This window comes from Momordica charantia (assembly GCF_013281855.1).
Source record: "Momordica charantia cultivar OHB3-1 chromosome 5 unlocalized genomic scaffold, Mcharantia_2.0 BLBB01000005.1, whole genome shotgun sequence".
Taxonomy (NCBI): Eukaryota; Viridiplantae; Streptophyta; class Magnoliopsida; order Cucurbitales; family Cucurbitaceae; genus Momordica; species Momordica charantia.
In genome coordinates this window covers 7286891-7300830 of record NW_028275163.1, presented here as the reverse complement: position 1 = coordinate 7300830, position 13940 = coordinate 7286891, and the positions used below count along the sequence as shown (strand labels likewise).

Sequence of the window (13940 nt, the reverse complement as noted above, 5' to 3'; positions counted from 1 at the left end):
ACTATTAAATTAATAAAACTTTTCTAATTAGCAATACATTCAATAATTTAACAACCACATCATTTGAAAAAGTTATCAACCAACGGTCAACCATTTTAAGAGAAATTTAGAACTAATCCTGGATTAAAAATGTTTATTTTGAAATTTTATGAGAGACACCTATCTCAAATCTTAAGGACCAAAATGTATTTTGTCATAAATTAAATGGTCCCTCTTCTTTTAGATAATTTTCAATTTGATACTTAACCTTTAAAATTGTCTATTTTTACGGTTCATAGTAAATTAAAAGGGCTAAAATTTGTTAACCAAAAGTTGATGTGTTATTAAATTATTGTTTTATTAACATATATTGACAGAGTTTGACATGTGTCCTATCAAATCGGGGTAAATTGATAGATAAGAAGTCTATCACAATCGGATAGACTGATAGGAAGAGTGAGGTATCTTTGTTCGAGGGGAGGAGATTGAGGGTAATCCTAGGTGTTCCCACAAGGTGATCCGTGTAGCAAACGTTTTATCTGGACGTCCTGGATAGAAGCGAGCTCCCGCTCCCAACCAGGGAGTAAATGAGTGCATGACTATTCGAGGCAATATACAAGTAGTACTTTGTTCGAGGGGTATGAGGTCTTTTGTGTGAAACCAAAAGCAAAGCCGTGAAGGCTATGCCCAAAACGGACAATATCATATTATTGTCGAGATACTCAAGATACTTGGGGTACCGTTGTCCTTAACATCTTCAATCTAAGGATCGAGAAATGCTTTCCCTTTCCCTATTTGAAGCGTTATTCCTCCTGCCATCTATCAGAAACTTTTAATATTTTTGTAATCCAACTTTTATATCTAACAATTTTTTTTTAATTCTTCTAATTTATTATAATAAGTTCTTGTATTTTAAAATAATTAGTTAAACTTTTAAAATTGGTTTTTTAGGTTATCGTTGTTAACTTTTTAAAGTACAAAAGTTTAGAACAAAACTTATCATTTAACTAATAATATAATCGAGGAGTTCCCTTTTATCATGCCTCACGCACCAATTACAAGATAGCTAGAAAACTTAAACCAGTATTACTAGAAATATGTGCAAATGTTATAATGTAAATTATGTATTTTTAAGCTTTTTAAGGCAAGTAATTAAACTCATTCATTCGAGACAAATCAAATAAACTCATTTAATTCAAAATCCAAGTCAAACACTAATTGAGATTTATTTTGCCCGGCTCCCCATTTTCTTAGTTTAACATCTTTACATGTGCAAGTCTTTATAAGACTAAAACCTTCTTTCTTCGATCGGTCGTTGACGTTCGTCAAGCAGGCCACGTGGATTGGCCAGGGTCCAATTCGCTTCGCGCGCAGGAAGGCAACGAAGTTCAGTTCATGAGACCGCGCATAATCGATTTCTGGTTAAATACATTACGAGATGTTTTTCCATACTTTCCGCATTCAGTTCTAGATATTTTCGCGCGGAATGTTGTATTTTATTTGCTAAATTGCGAGTTTAAGGGGTCGGATGGGAACCCACTGGAGCCGTAGTGAAAGCGAGTCTTCATGTGGCCGAGTGGTCAAAAGCGACAAACTGTAAATATGTTGAAGTTTTTCTACGTTGGTTAGAATCCTGCCTCTCCCACTTGTTTGTTGTAGAAGTCTTCCTGGTAAGTTATGTCAGCTTTATGTCTCATTTGCAATTTATTGTATCTTTGGAATTTGTATGTTTGGAGCAGTATTATCATACTTCTCGTGGGGTGAGTCGAATCAAGAGTTTAGAAACGGGTTTTCTTTTACTCTTAATATTGCTCATGATAATACATTCTAAGATACTTTTCTTTGAGTTGATTTCATAATTATTTCTGAAATTTTTAGAATTTGAGTCCATGGATCTTGTTTTTTAGCAAGTTCTTAGATATGAAGGATTTCTTAACGCAACATATATTATTCAAGAAAATTAACACACATATACCTAATTTATATTCAATATTCATGACCCTGAAGATGTCCATGAAGAAAGTGGTGGAGTATCAGATTGCTCCCAAGTGGTGATTCCATCGCCATATCTGCCGCCCTTCACTGCATCGCCCAAAGGCGCATAAGCAGCTTCAAGTTCACCCATTTCTTCTGGACTCAGTTTCACTGATAAAGCTTCAATGTTTGACTCCAGATTCTCCACTTTTGTGGTTCCGGGGATGGGAACGACGTCGCTTCCTTGGTCGTGAACCCACGCCAGCGCCAACTGAGACGTGCTGCATCCTTTTTGGCTGCCATTTCCCTCACCTTCTCGAATATGCTCTTGTTCTGCTCCTTTTTGGCTACCTGCAAGTGGGAATTATGTCTTGTTCTACATCTCGAGCCCACAAAGACCATTCGAGTTGGACGGCTGTGATTGGATGAACTGCATGAGCTCTTCTAATGGTGGAGGCTGAAGCTTCGGAGAGACCTATGTGTTTTATTTTACCTTCTTCAACCAGTTTCTTCATCTCCCCAATCTTTCATTTCATTTCAGATTTCACCACCAACCAGAAAAATGAACAAAATAGAAATAAAAGCATGTTCTGATACTAAAATTCCATCTCAAAATTAAATTTATAGTCTATTTATATTATAAACTTTAAACTGAAAGGAGAGAGAACTAACAGTGAGTTCAATGGAAATTTTGGTATTAATCCGATGTTGATAATAGAGATCAATGGAATCCACATCGAGTCGCTTCAAGCTCCCCTCGCAAGCCGCCCTCACGTACGCCGGATCGCCGTCCACTTGGAACCTCCCGTCGAGCAGTCGCAGCCCGAAAATTTGGTAGCCAACTGGACCTTCTCCCTCACGCCGCCACCATTCAGCGCCTTTCCGACGAGGATCTCGTTCGTGAACGGCCCATAGCTCTCCGCCGTGTCCAGGAACGTCACGCCGCCGTCCACGGCACTTCGGATCAGCGCGATCATCTCTTCCTCCGGCTTGGGCGGCCCGTAGTAAGGCGGACATCCCCATGCACCCCAGCCCCTGCGCCGATACTTCCAGTCCTTCACATCCGAGCTTGATTCTTCCCACTTCGCTGCTCGCCATTCCCTCCGATCGGAATCGTCTTCTTCAAAATTCTTCTTCTTCTTCCTCTGCTTTGCGGGTTTTGTTTGAAAATTGGGTATTTATGGACGGTTGGGTGAGTGGTGCTGTGGGTCTGGCTGTACGGTGGGGCGGGGTTGTACGCGCTCGCTCTCTAGCATTTTAGAAAAATACTAAATTGACCCTTCATTATCTTTTTAAATTTTTGCATTTCTCATTCTTAATTGTAAAATATTTAATGGTTATTATTACAACGTTGCTCTTTATTAAAAAGCTAAATATTTTCTTTCCATCTATTTATTTTAGGATAAAAATAAAATATAGTTTTGGTCACAAGTTTAAAGATAGTTTTCTATTTAGTCTCTAAGTTGAAAAAGACGAATAATTTTCTATTTATTCTAGGTTCAATTGGTTAGAAGTAACTATCATTTCTAACTATGATTTCTCTACAATTTCTCTTAATTGTGAAGTACTTTTATGTAGACCTCATTTTTTTTGTGTATATTTCTCACATACTTATGAATAGTATTTTCATTTTCTAAGAAAAAGGTTCAATATGTTAGAAGTTAATAGTGTCGATCTCGTTGATTAAATGTTGACGTCACACTTTGATTACACTAAAGAATCATGATTACACTAAAGAATCATGAGGATATAAGAGGGCTAAAATATTCATTAAAATGAACTCCACACATAATTTGTCTTATTTTTTTTTTCCTTTGCTCATCTCACCTTTATTTTATTTTATTCCATTAATTAATGTATTACTTTCTATCAATCTACACGATACATCAACATTTAAGTAACAATGTTGATGAGAAGAACCTTATTAAAATTAAATTAAAAAAATTAAAGATGTAATTTTACATTAAAAAAAACTATTTTGATCCCATGTTTTTTCCTAAAAAAAACATTTAACTGAATCTAACATAGTAGTATATTAATCATCTAAGCTAATAATTAGATAGGCATGTTTGATAGCATATGTAATACGTCAATATTTAAGTTTAGAAAATTTTTATGGAATGATTAATAAAAAATCAATGATAAGGACTAATAATTTTTGTCCAAATGATTGTTATAGAAAGCATTTAAAAATAATTTCAAGAATGTAGAACGAAACATTGGAGTGATTAATATCAAGCTTTTACTAAAATAACAATAAGGAATCATTTTAAAAGCATTATTTATTGTCTTTTATAAAAATTTTCATAAAGACATCTAAATATCTTTTTTGCTAATATATTAATTAATAAAAGGTTAATAAACATACTAAAAATAATTAATACTTTTATCCGATTTTTGTTAAATAATTTTTAAAGGACTAATAGAAAGAGCTAAAATATACAAACTTTATTATATATAGAAAACCAAATTATATTATCAATTATATTATAACTTTATTGAAATTAAAGTTCATAGCTGCCATAAATTTGTTTCTATTGTTCTGTCTTTATCCTCCTGGTAGAAAAGGCTGATGAGATATGAAATGATTGTCCCTTGCTAAAGCTGCATGGGCTCCACAATTTCCATAATTTCAAGATATCACATCATCTTTATAAGAAAGATGTTTTTACAATTATTATTATTGTTATATCTTATTTCTCACCTATGTTAATTTAAAGATAAAGGTTAGCAAAACTGTTTTACTTTTATAGTCCAATTATTATTTTATTTCACTCTCCAATTTTTATACAAAGATGAATTCAAATAGGTTAAAAAACACTTTTTGATCCTCGTACTTTCTTTAAAGAAACGATTTAGTCCCTGAACTTTAATTTGTAATGATTTAGTCCTTGTACTTTCAAATTTGTAACAATTTAGACCTCAAACTTTAATATGTAATAATTTAATCCTTGTATTTTAATGTTTGTAACGTCTTTAAGTTTCCTATATATATCGATTGATAAACCAATAAGTGACCAAATATGTTTATAAATTAGGAAAGATTAAATTGTTATATGATAAAACTTGACACTTAATTTTAGTAAGATTTTTCAAGATAAGTACTAAATTGTTACAAAATTTAAACTACAGGGACTAAATCGTTACTTTAATGAAAGTATAGGGACTAAATCATTACAAACTAAAATTTAGGGATTAAATCGGAAGGACCAAATGTGTTTTTTAATCATTCAAATATTTTCATAAGATTTTATTTTAATTAATTTAAATGCTTAATTATTTTTAATTTTAATGATTAATTTTTGTTTATAAGAAAGCTAGGACCTAGACAAGTAGAGTACTATGAGAGATGTGAACTTAAATAACTAGGTTAAGACGAATTACTTGGTATTTGTCTTCCAAACAAAAAGGAAAGATTTATACTTAAGTCGTGATTGGTTAAGGAGACTCACTTTACCTATTCACAAAATCAAATTATTTCTTTACAAAATTCTTCGACTGTGTTAAGACCTTAATTAACAACACAAATTTTCAATCCACCCAATCACGTGTTATTTTATTAGGCAAGGTGAATAGTGATTTTCATATGAAAGGTTATAATTTGTTTAAGCTCAAATCTCAAATTGTATATCTAAAATATTGTAATGATGATATCGAATTTCGTTTTCCCGACCTTCTCGTCAAAACATAAGTATTTTAACTCAATAAGCTATGTTTAAGTTGACAGTTGTTCCACTGCCTACCTAATCGTGCGCTTCTAACTTTACAACTATTTTAAGCCTATGCTCAAGTCCAGACCACTTAATTTGCATTATTTTCTTATCAACGAAGTTGTTCGCTTTTAATTAAAATATTCAAAATTTCTATGTTATATTTATTATGAATTTTAAAAATAAAAATGATAAATAATATATTATCTGTTTGGAAAAAAATTTGAATAAAAAATAATAAAAAAAAGTACAAGAAATTTTATTATGCGATGCAATTATAAAAATGTTTCTTTAAAATAAAAAGCGAGAAAAAGAAATACTTACCAAACATTATGTTTTATCAAAAATTGAAAACGAGAAACAAGAAATATAAATGTTACCACCTCAAATATCTCCCGAAAGTTATAAACAAGTCAATTCAATTTCTTTAGCATCCCTACTTCTTTGTTCATTCTACCAAAGCTTACTCTTATTTGCATGTCCTTGTATTTGCAACATTTTGTCGTCCAATTAAGTACTCAAAAGTAAACGATCTCATATCTTAATTTCCTCGAGTAATAGTTTAAATAAACGAGCTTCAATCTCTTCCAGAAATTTAGCCTAAAACATGAGCATAACATCTAACTAGTTGCAACTCCACAAACACATATGGTTCTCCTTTTTCACCCTCAGTCACAATATTAAATCTAATTCTCCTTGCTCATGATTCTCAAATCTGCGACGAATCATGATTACAACATCAAATTAATCATCTCCCCTTAATTAATTTTTCTCTGTTTTGTGCAAAGAATAAGAGAAGTAATCTCGTCCAAGATTTCGGATGTACAGAATCAAATGTTAACGAAAATTTTCACTCCGGATGAGATGCCTCCCTCCTGGTCTTGATGGTTTCCAATCAGCTTTTTACCAAAAGTACTAGGAAATTGTGGGGGAGGACACGACTAATATTTGTCTCAATTTTCCAAATGGTAACATGAGTTTGGTTCACTTTGTTTGGGGAAAGAATACCCTGTACACGTGGAGGACCCCTATTGGTTCTTCAAGATGACTTATGAGTCATGCCCAGCTCGGACGGCCGAGATCACCACCGTTAGCGTTGATGGATGCCAAGTATGAGGGCCGAGGTGAACCTGGCCAGGGTCCGACCTACCGAGAAGCTCGGTAGGGGCCGATGTGAGCTGCTGTCAGCGGCGTGATTATCGGGTGTAACCGACGGTCCCGAGATTACCGGGTGTAACCGACGGTCCCGAGATTACCAGGTGTAACCGTCGCGAGATTGGCGGGACTATCACTCATAAGTAGAGGACCTCACTCCACGATCAGGTACGATGATTTCTGACCTCGAACTAAACTAAGAGTCCGACCTGTACTGACTTGATCGTCGAAGTGCTCACCTTTTTGTGCAGGTCCGCCCAAGTCTTCAGATCGGTCCGGGGGTCGAGTTCGAGCTGTAATCGGAAATACACTGTTGTGCATATCCTTGCATAAACACACTTAAATAAGACTTATATTGCTTTGATTTCTAAGTTGAAGAATGCTATGCACATGAAAGACTTCAGACCGATTAGCTTATGCAATGTTATTTATAAAATCATTTCGAAAACTTTGGCAAATAGATTGAAACAGGTTTTGGATGATATTATTTCTCCTACACAATCAGCGTTTGTCCCGGGTAGGTTAATTACGGATAATGCTATTCTTGGTTTTGAATGTATTCACTCGCTTCAAAATAAAAAGACAGGAAAGACAGTCGTGGCGGCGTTAAAGCTTGATATGTCCAAAGTTTATGATTGAGTGGAATGGCCGTACCTGGGTTTGGTGATGAGGAGGTTGGGGTTCTGTTCCAGATGGATTGAGTTGCTTATGCACTGCATGGAGTCAGTTGAATTCTCAGTCCTCATAAACGGTGTCCCTGGACCTTCTTTCAAGCCAAATCGAGGCCTTAGACAGGGAGATCCCTTATCTCCTTACATTTTTCTTTTTTGCTCTGAGGGTTTCTCTGCGCTTCTCACTAGAGAGGAGGAGAAAAACCATTTTAGTGGCTATAGAGGTAATAAATATTGTCCCTCATTTTCTCATTTATTTTTTTTGCTGATAGCCTCATTTTTTTCAAAGCGGCTCAAAAGGATTGTCAAGCTATTAAGGGAGTGCTTAAGTCCTATGAGAGAGCGTCAGGTCAAACTATAAATTTTGAGAAGTCACAGTTCATGACCAGCAAGAATACGTGTCAGAATATGATTGAATATATCCGGACAGAATTAAATGTTCCTATAGTTTCTCAGTTGGGTCAATATTTAGGCCTTCCCTCACAGGTTAACAGGAATCGATGTCAAGTTTTCAATTCGTTGAAAGATAGATTATGGAAGGCTCTCCAAGGGTGGAAAGGGAAACTTTTTTCGTTGGGCGGGAAGGAAATTCTCATCAAGGCTGTGGCTCAGGCAATCCCAAATTATACGTTGAGCTGCTTTAAGCTTCCTGGAGACCTATGTAATGATTTTCATAATATTTACGCCTGCTTCTGGTGGGGTTTGACTCTTGAGAATAGGAAAATCCATTGGCAAAGTTGGAAACGCCTTTGTGTAAAAAAGGATCAAGGGGGCATGGGATTCAGGGATATTGGAATTTCAATCAGGCAATGTTAGCCAAGCAAAGTTGGAGAATTTTGAGACATCCTACGAGCCCTCTTGTGAAAACTCTTCGAGGAAAATATTTTAGGACTGGATCTTTCCTAAAGGCAAAGCTAGGGAATTCGCCCTCTTATGCATGGAGAAGTATTCTTTGGGAGCGTGAGCTTTTTGAGAAAGGTTATCAATGGAGAGTGGGAAATGGCTATAGCATTTCGATAGGCTTAGACTCCTGGATCCATAGGGACAGCCCTTATAGGCCTGTTTTCACCCCTTCTTCAATTTTTGAGCACCTGGTGGCTTGGCTAATGACTGAACGGGGCAGATGGAATGAGCATAAGATCAGAGATAACTTCATTATTTCGGAGGCCGAACAAATTCTGAAAATTCCTCTTCCTAGGGAGGATTATGGATGATGTAGTTATCTGAGGTGCGGATAAAAAAAATGATATTTTTCGGTGGAGAGCGCTTATCATTTGGGAATGAAAATCCAGAACGCCTCTATGGCTCATTCGTCTTCCAATCCGAGTATACAATCAAATCGCTGGAAGCGTTTTTGGAAGTCTGAGGTGGTCCCTAAAGTCAAGATATCATGCTGGAAGTTTGTAAAGGATATCATTCCCACTAAATTTATTCTTCATAAAAAGGGAATTAAAACTGATATGTGCTGTGTGTTTTGCAGGGCCTATGGCGAATCAGTGACTCATATTTTCTGGGAGTGTAAGGTAATTAAACGATTTTGGAATTTTTTGCGAAATTATAATGTTTGACTTTATAACATTGACAGAAGAAGATGGAACATGGAGGATTATTGGGCGTGGATTTTAGACAACTCAATTAAGGACGAATTTGAAGTGTTTATGCTCGGGTTGTGGGTGATTTGGAGTCACAAAAATAACATCGTTTTTAAAGGAGAACAGCACAATTTTGCGATTTTGTTGGAGCGGACAAGAAAATATATTTTAGAGAATAGCAACAGGAAAACAGCAGACTCCGTGATACAGGACAAATCATATTTCAGAGTAGTGTATTAAAGGGAGTGTCAAGATAGATACCTCCTCCCCTCCATACCTGGGCACTGAACGTTGATGCTTCTTGGTCGACAGTTCATCAGATGGGCGGTCTCGGCTGGGTACTTCGGAACTGGGAGGGCGCTATTATTCTTGCGGGGAACAAATCAGTGGATCACGGTCCTAGTAGCATCAAGGCATTGGAAGCTATGGCCGTTCTTAAAGGGCTTCGGGCGATTAACTATCTTGTGACTTTTCCAATCCGAGTGGAATCTGATTCTGCGGAGGTAGTATCGCTCTTGAGAGGAGAAGATACCGATTTGACAGAAATTTTCTGGGTTGTTAATGAAATTCGTTATTGGCAAGATTCGGGTGGGGTTTGTGATTTTGTAAAGGTTGATCGGATTGCGAATTACTGTGCCCATCACCTTGCGCATCGTGCTTCAGAGAATAGGGAGAGTGAAATGTGGGATTTTTCAATCCTTAATTGGCTGGAAGTTGTGGCCATTAAGGATTTTTCGGTTGATTAATGAAGTATTTTTTCTCAAAAAAAAAAAAGTAATCACTGGATAAGAATAGGTTAAGCAACTGTGGTGTGGAAAGAGGCATAAATGAATATTCTTCACTAATTGAAATTATTCCAAGAAAATAGACATGCATTCATTTTTTTTTTAGTAAACATGTTGGGGGATTCAAACTCACAATCTCTTGGTTGGAGGTATATGTCAATTACCGTTGAGCTATACTCGCTTTGGCAATAGACATGCATGTGTAACGAAAAATATACATGATATTGATTAGATTTGAGTATATCCAATCTTTATCTTCATGAAAATTACAAACCTTCTTAACTAAAACAAAAATAAACGGAAAAAGATATTACTAAGACTAATAAGCTACACCTACCTAATTTAATTTGTGCAATGAAATTTTGGGAATAGATCATGGACGAGTCGATGGGCCATATATTGATAAGTCTTTTGAGTCAGATGAATTCCATCCCAACTAATGCGTTTATTAGGATTAGAACAAGTTGGTACTCCTGGAAATCCACACATTTGCATGATGTTGAAGTTATAATCACCTCCAGCTCCACAACAAGACTTTTGCAGCGATATTTTATCAAATCCTGTAAAGAAAACACAAATTAGAAATGTATTGTACAATAATAAAATGTAATATGAAAAAAAAAAAGTTGTTTTTTGAGAAAAGTAATTAACAAAACATACATACCAAGTAAAGAAGCATGTTGGAAAATCCAAAATAGCGCATTATAATAATCACCGTAGGTAATTATCACATTAGGATTCTCTTTTCTCAATAGCTTGATTGCTTGCTTCAATTTTCTATTGTGATAACTTGATAAGTTATTTAAATTCTTCAAACAGTGAAACTCGTCGTAAGCGGTTGAATCATTGGTTTGAAAGCCGGTGAGATAGATTGGTAAGCAACCCAGTGAAAAGTGTCCCGGAATAACAACTCGAGTAGCACCATACTTGATGACCCTCTATGAAATATACATGAAAAAATTGAAACGTTTAACTCAATAACAAAAATTTAACTTCTCTGAATTAAATTAAACTTGTTTCACATACTCTAGTAGCATATTTTATCATCCTGATAACTTGAGGCACCATATTTTTCACTTCCGCGATAGTTTTGCCCTCAAATAGAGCAAAATTATAATCATTCCCTCCAATCTCGCCAACAAAAAATAATGCATTCTTTAACTTCTTAGCACAATCTGGAAGATGCACGGTATAAGAAAAATTAATATAAAATAAAATGTGAAAAAAAAGATAAATAAAATGTATATTGAATTAACTAATTGAATACTAACCTCTTTTATTACAACAAATAGTATTGAGATGTGTATGCATCCAATCAAGTTGTTTACCCAGAGATGAGTTGGTAACCGGAGATGAGATGTTCATTTGAGCTAGATCTCTGAAAGACAAAGCGGTAGAGCCAGCCACCGCAAAATTCACTCCATGTGTGAAAGATGCATTTTTCTTCAAGTAGGGATTGGCCAAAGGGAGCCCAGCTGCCAAAGCTATAATGAAAAGAAAGTATAGGGTTAAATTGAAAAACAAGACCCTTAATTTCATATATTTTCCTTTATAATAATTTGGTTTTTAAAAACTGCATAACCAATAAAATCAAATTCAAATCTCTTTTATCTTACAGAGAAGAGACTAAACATCATAGAGTTCAATTGGCTAAGCTATAAAAAAGGATGCTAAAATAATAGGGTAAATTTATTATTTCAACAAGAGGTAGGAGATTCAGACATCTTGATGAGTTGAACTATACTTTAAGCTAATTAAGATAAATCTGGACCTTTTTTTAAGAGAACAAAAAACGTACTTAACCAATAAAAACACTTAGATTCTTTCTCAATATTGTTAATAGCCAAACCAAATTAGTCAGGACCCAACAAATAACTGAACACAAAAGCTCTATATTATGCACATTAAAGAAGTGGTTTGCCTTATGCAGTGGATTCCCTGCCACTGAGATTTGTTGTGAGCAACACTGTGACCAATACGGGGCAACACAAGACTTTATGGTAGGTGATACGACAAAGTCCCAATACTACGTCTCATTTTAATACAAAGTTGGTTGAAATGTAGTCACAAATTTGTATTAAAATGTTTCTATTATGTATAAATTTTATGTTAAAATTTTGCAAATATGAACTAAAATGTTAACTTTTAAAAAATACAAGGACAAAAAACATATGCTTTATTAATAAACGTTTCACACCGATAAAAATGAGTCAAAGTAAAAAATATAAGGACCAAAATAGACCAAAGTTAAAAAGGAGAGCCATATTTTTTTTTCAAAAAAAAAACAAACAAAAAAAGACACCAAATAAAGGAGGCCTCAATAATTTTAATACACAAAAACAAAACTGTAATAAAAAGAAAATTTACAAAAATAATCAAGCATGAGCAAGCCATTAGAACAACGCCCAGTGGGCCTGTTGAAGAAGGTCTGGCCATAAGGGAGACGAGAGAAAGGAGTTTGAGGATTCTCCCTTATCAGATTTCCAGTGTCTGCCAAAGAGTCCCCGAACTGATATATGGCATCAAATTTACACTTCTTCAGAACCTCACAATTACACCCAAATGGAAAACCAACAACAACAATAAATAAACAGCCCCACAGAACCGCCATTAATGAGCTTTTTGGTGCATCAGTTTCAGTGATTCTTAAAACTGAAACAATATGGGGTTTTTATAATGCAGCTGCATGCTGCGGTCTTGAATTTGCCTCACCCATTTGGACAGTCCTTATTTGACCGATCCTCGAGCTGGGTTTTCCAAAAGGATCGATTTTGAGATATATTCAACATTAAAAGCTTGAAAATGTATGTTCCTAAAAGCTCTTCTTAAAGAGTGTGTTCAAGATAGAGATAAATTTAGTGCTCTTTGAAGACCGTGCTGCTAAAGGGTACGACTCGAAATATGTTTTGTAATTTCTCTCTCGTACATCAAACGGCGTAGAATTATCAACCGTATATCTATTTGGTTGTGTGATTAGTATTTTCTCCTCCATCCACTTAGAAAATTTTCTACTATTAAACAAACCAACTCTTCTTATGGAGATTACATGATCCATCAATACGTGATCACACAATAACTTACCAAAACTAGGTTTTCATCCTTTAGAAAGCAAAATATTTGCCAGAGTTAGAAATTGAATGTTTGCTAGGATAACCAATTATGATAATCATCACAGAATAAGTATTTGGTCACTTATATGTGACCACTTACGACGCTTGGCGTTTATTTTCTTCCTTATAGAGCTATAGAGAAAGAGCTAATATGAACATAGTTCTCCTTCCTTTGAGGAAGGAGGTTCAAATCTACACTCTCAAAGAGACTCTAACGATTAAGTTGGTATAAGAGTCTTGGAATGAAAGAATATGGTACTCATCATGCCTAAAAGTGATCTAGGGTTTTACCTTCTTTCTAAGAAGTTGCCCTCAAGGTTGGCTTATGGTTTTTGGTGCTGCAATTGATCTAAAATGATAATTAACTAATTAAAGGTTTAATTGGTGCAATATGGGATTAGTGAGGAGTGGATTGAGACGTAGGTTAACGTCATCTCACGTGGATCGAGTTGATATTCTCATTTTATTTTCTTCTGTATTGGAACCCTTTTCTTTTTCTCTTTCGTTTTACAATTTCCTCACGAAAGATGAGGACATCAACATCCTGGTAGATGTCAAAATGAAAATGCTAAAAATTTATTGTTAATATCTAGTGATTTGCAAGGAAGAGAGAACCATTCTAATGCTCAATTAACATAGGTGTGTCATTTGCTGAAACAACTCCAACGACCAAGTCAATTACGTGATGTGAATTGAAAATGATAGAAATGTTAGCATATATATGCCACTAGTATTTAAGGCGTTTGCGAAATATTATTGATCTTGATCAGCTAGCCAAGATAAAAATTCAATATGTGGACCATGGTTGCAATGAACAGCATGCTATATTAAGTAGGATCTTGGGATAAGCTAAGTCGAGTAGTTGATGAAAAAAGCAAGCAGCATGCTACGGCCATGTGTCAAGTAAAAACTTATGCAATAAAAAACAGAAAATATTTGGCTCCTCATCGGTTGGGGACCAAAT

At 35.0% G+C, this 13940-nt stretch overlaps 1 protein-coding gene and 1 pseudogene across 2 annotated transcripts; both read right to left on the bottom strand.

Moving 5' to 3' along the window:
- Positions 1 to 1905: 1905 nt before the first annotated feature.
- LOC111014745 (putative aldo-keto reductase 2) lies at positions 1906 to 3116 on the bottom strand (annotated as a pseudogene). Its single transcript, XR_015790890.1, has 2 exons — positions 2626 to 3116; positions 1906 to 2477 (listed from the first exon to the last, which is right to left on the bottom strand). The product of XR_015790890.1 is annotated as a putative aldo-keto reductase 2 (transcript).
- Positions 3117 to 10069: 6953 nt separating this feature from the next.
- Positions 10070 to 12577, bottom strand: LOC111014699 (acetylajmalan esterase 1-like). Its single transcript, XM_022289502.2, has 5 exons — positions 12234 to 12577; positions 11138 to 11350; positions 10893 to 11041; positions 10531 to 10804; positions 10070 to 10426 (listed from the first exon to the last, which is right to left on the bottom strand). Exons 1-5 carry the CDS (start codon positions 12475 to 12477, stop codon positions 10209 to 10211), a joined length of 1098 nt encoding a protein of 365 aa, XP_022145194.1. The 5' UTR covers positions 12478 to 12577; the 3' UTR covers positions 10070 to 10208.
- Between the last annotated feature and the right edge of the window lie 1363 nt (positions 12578 to 13940).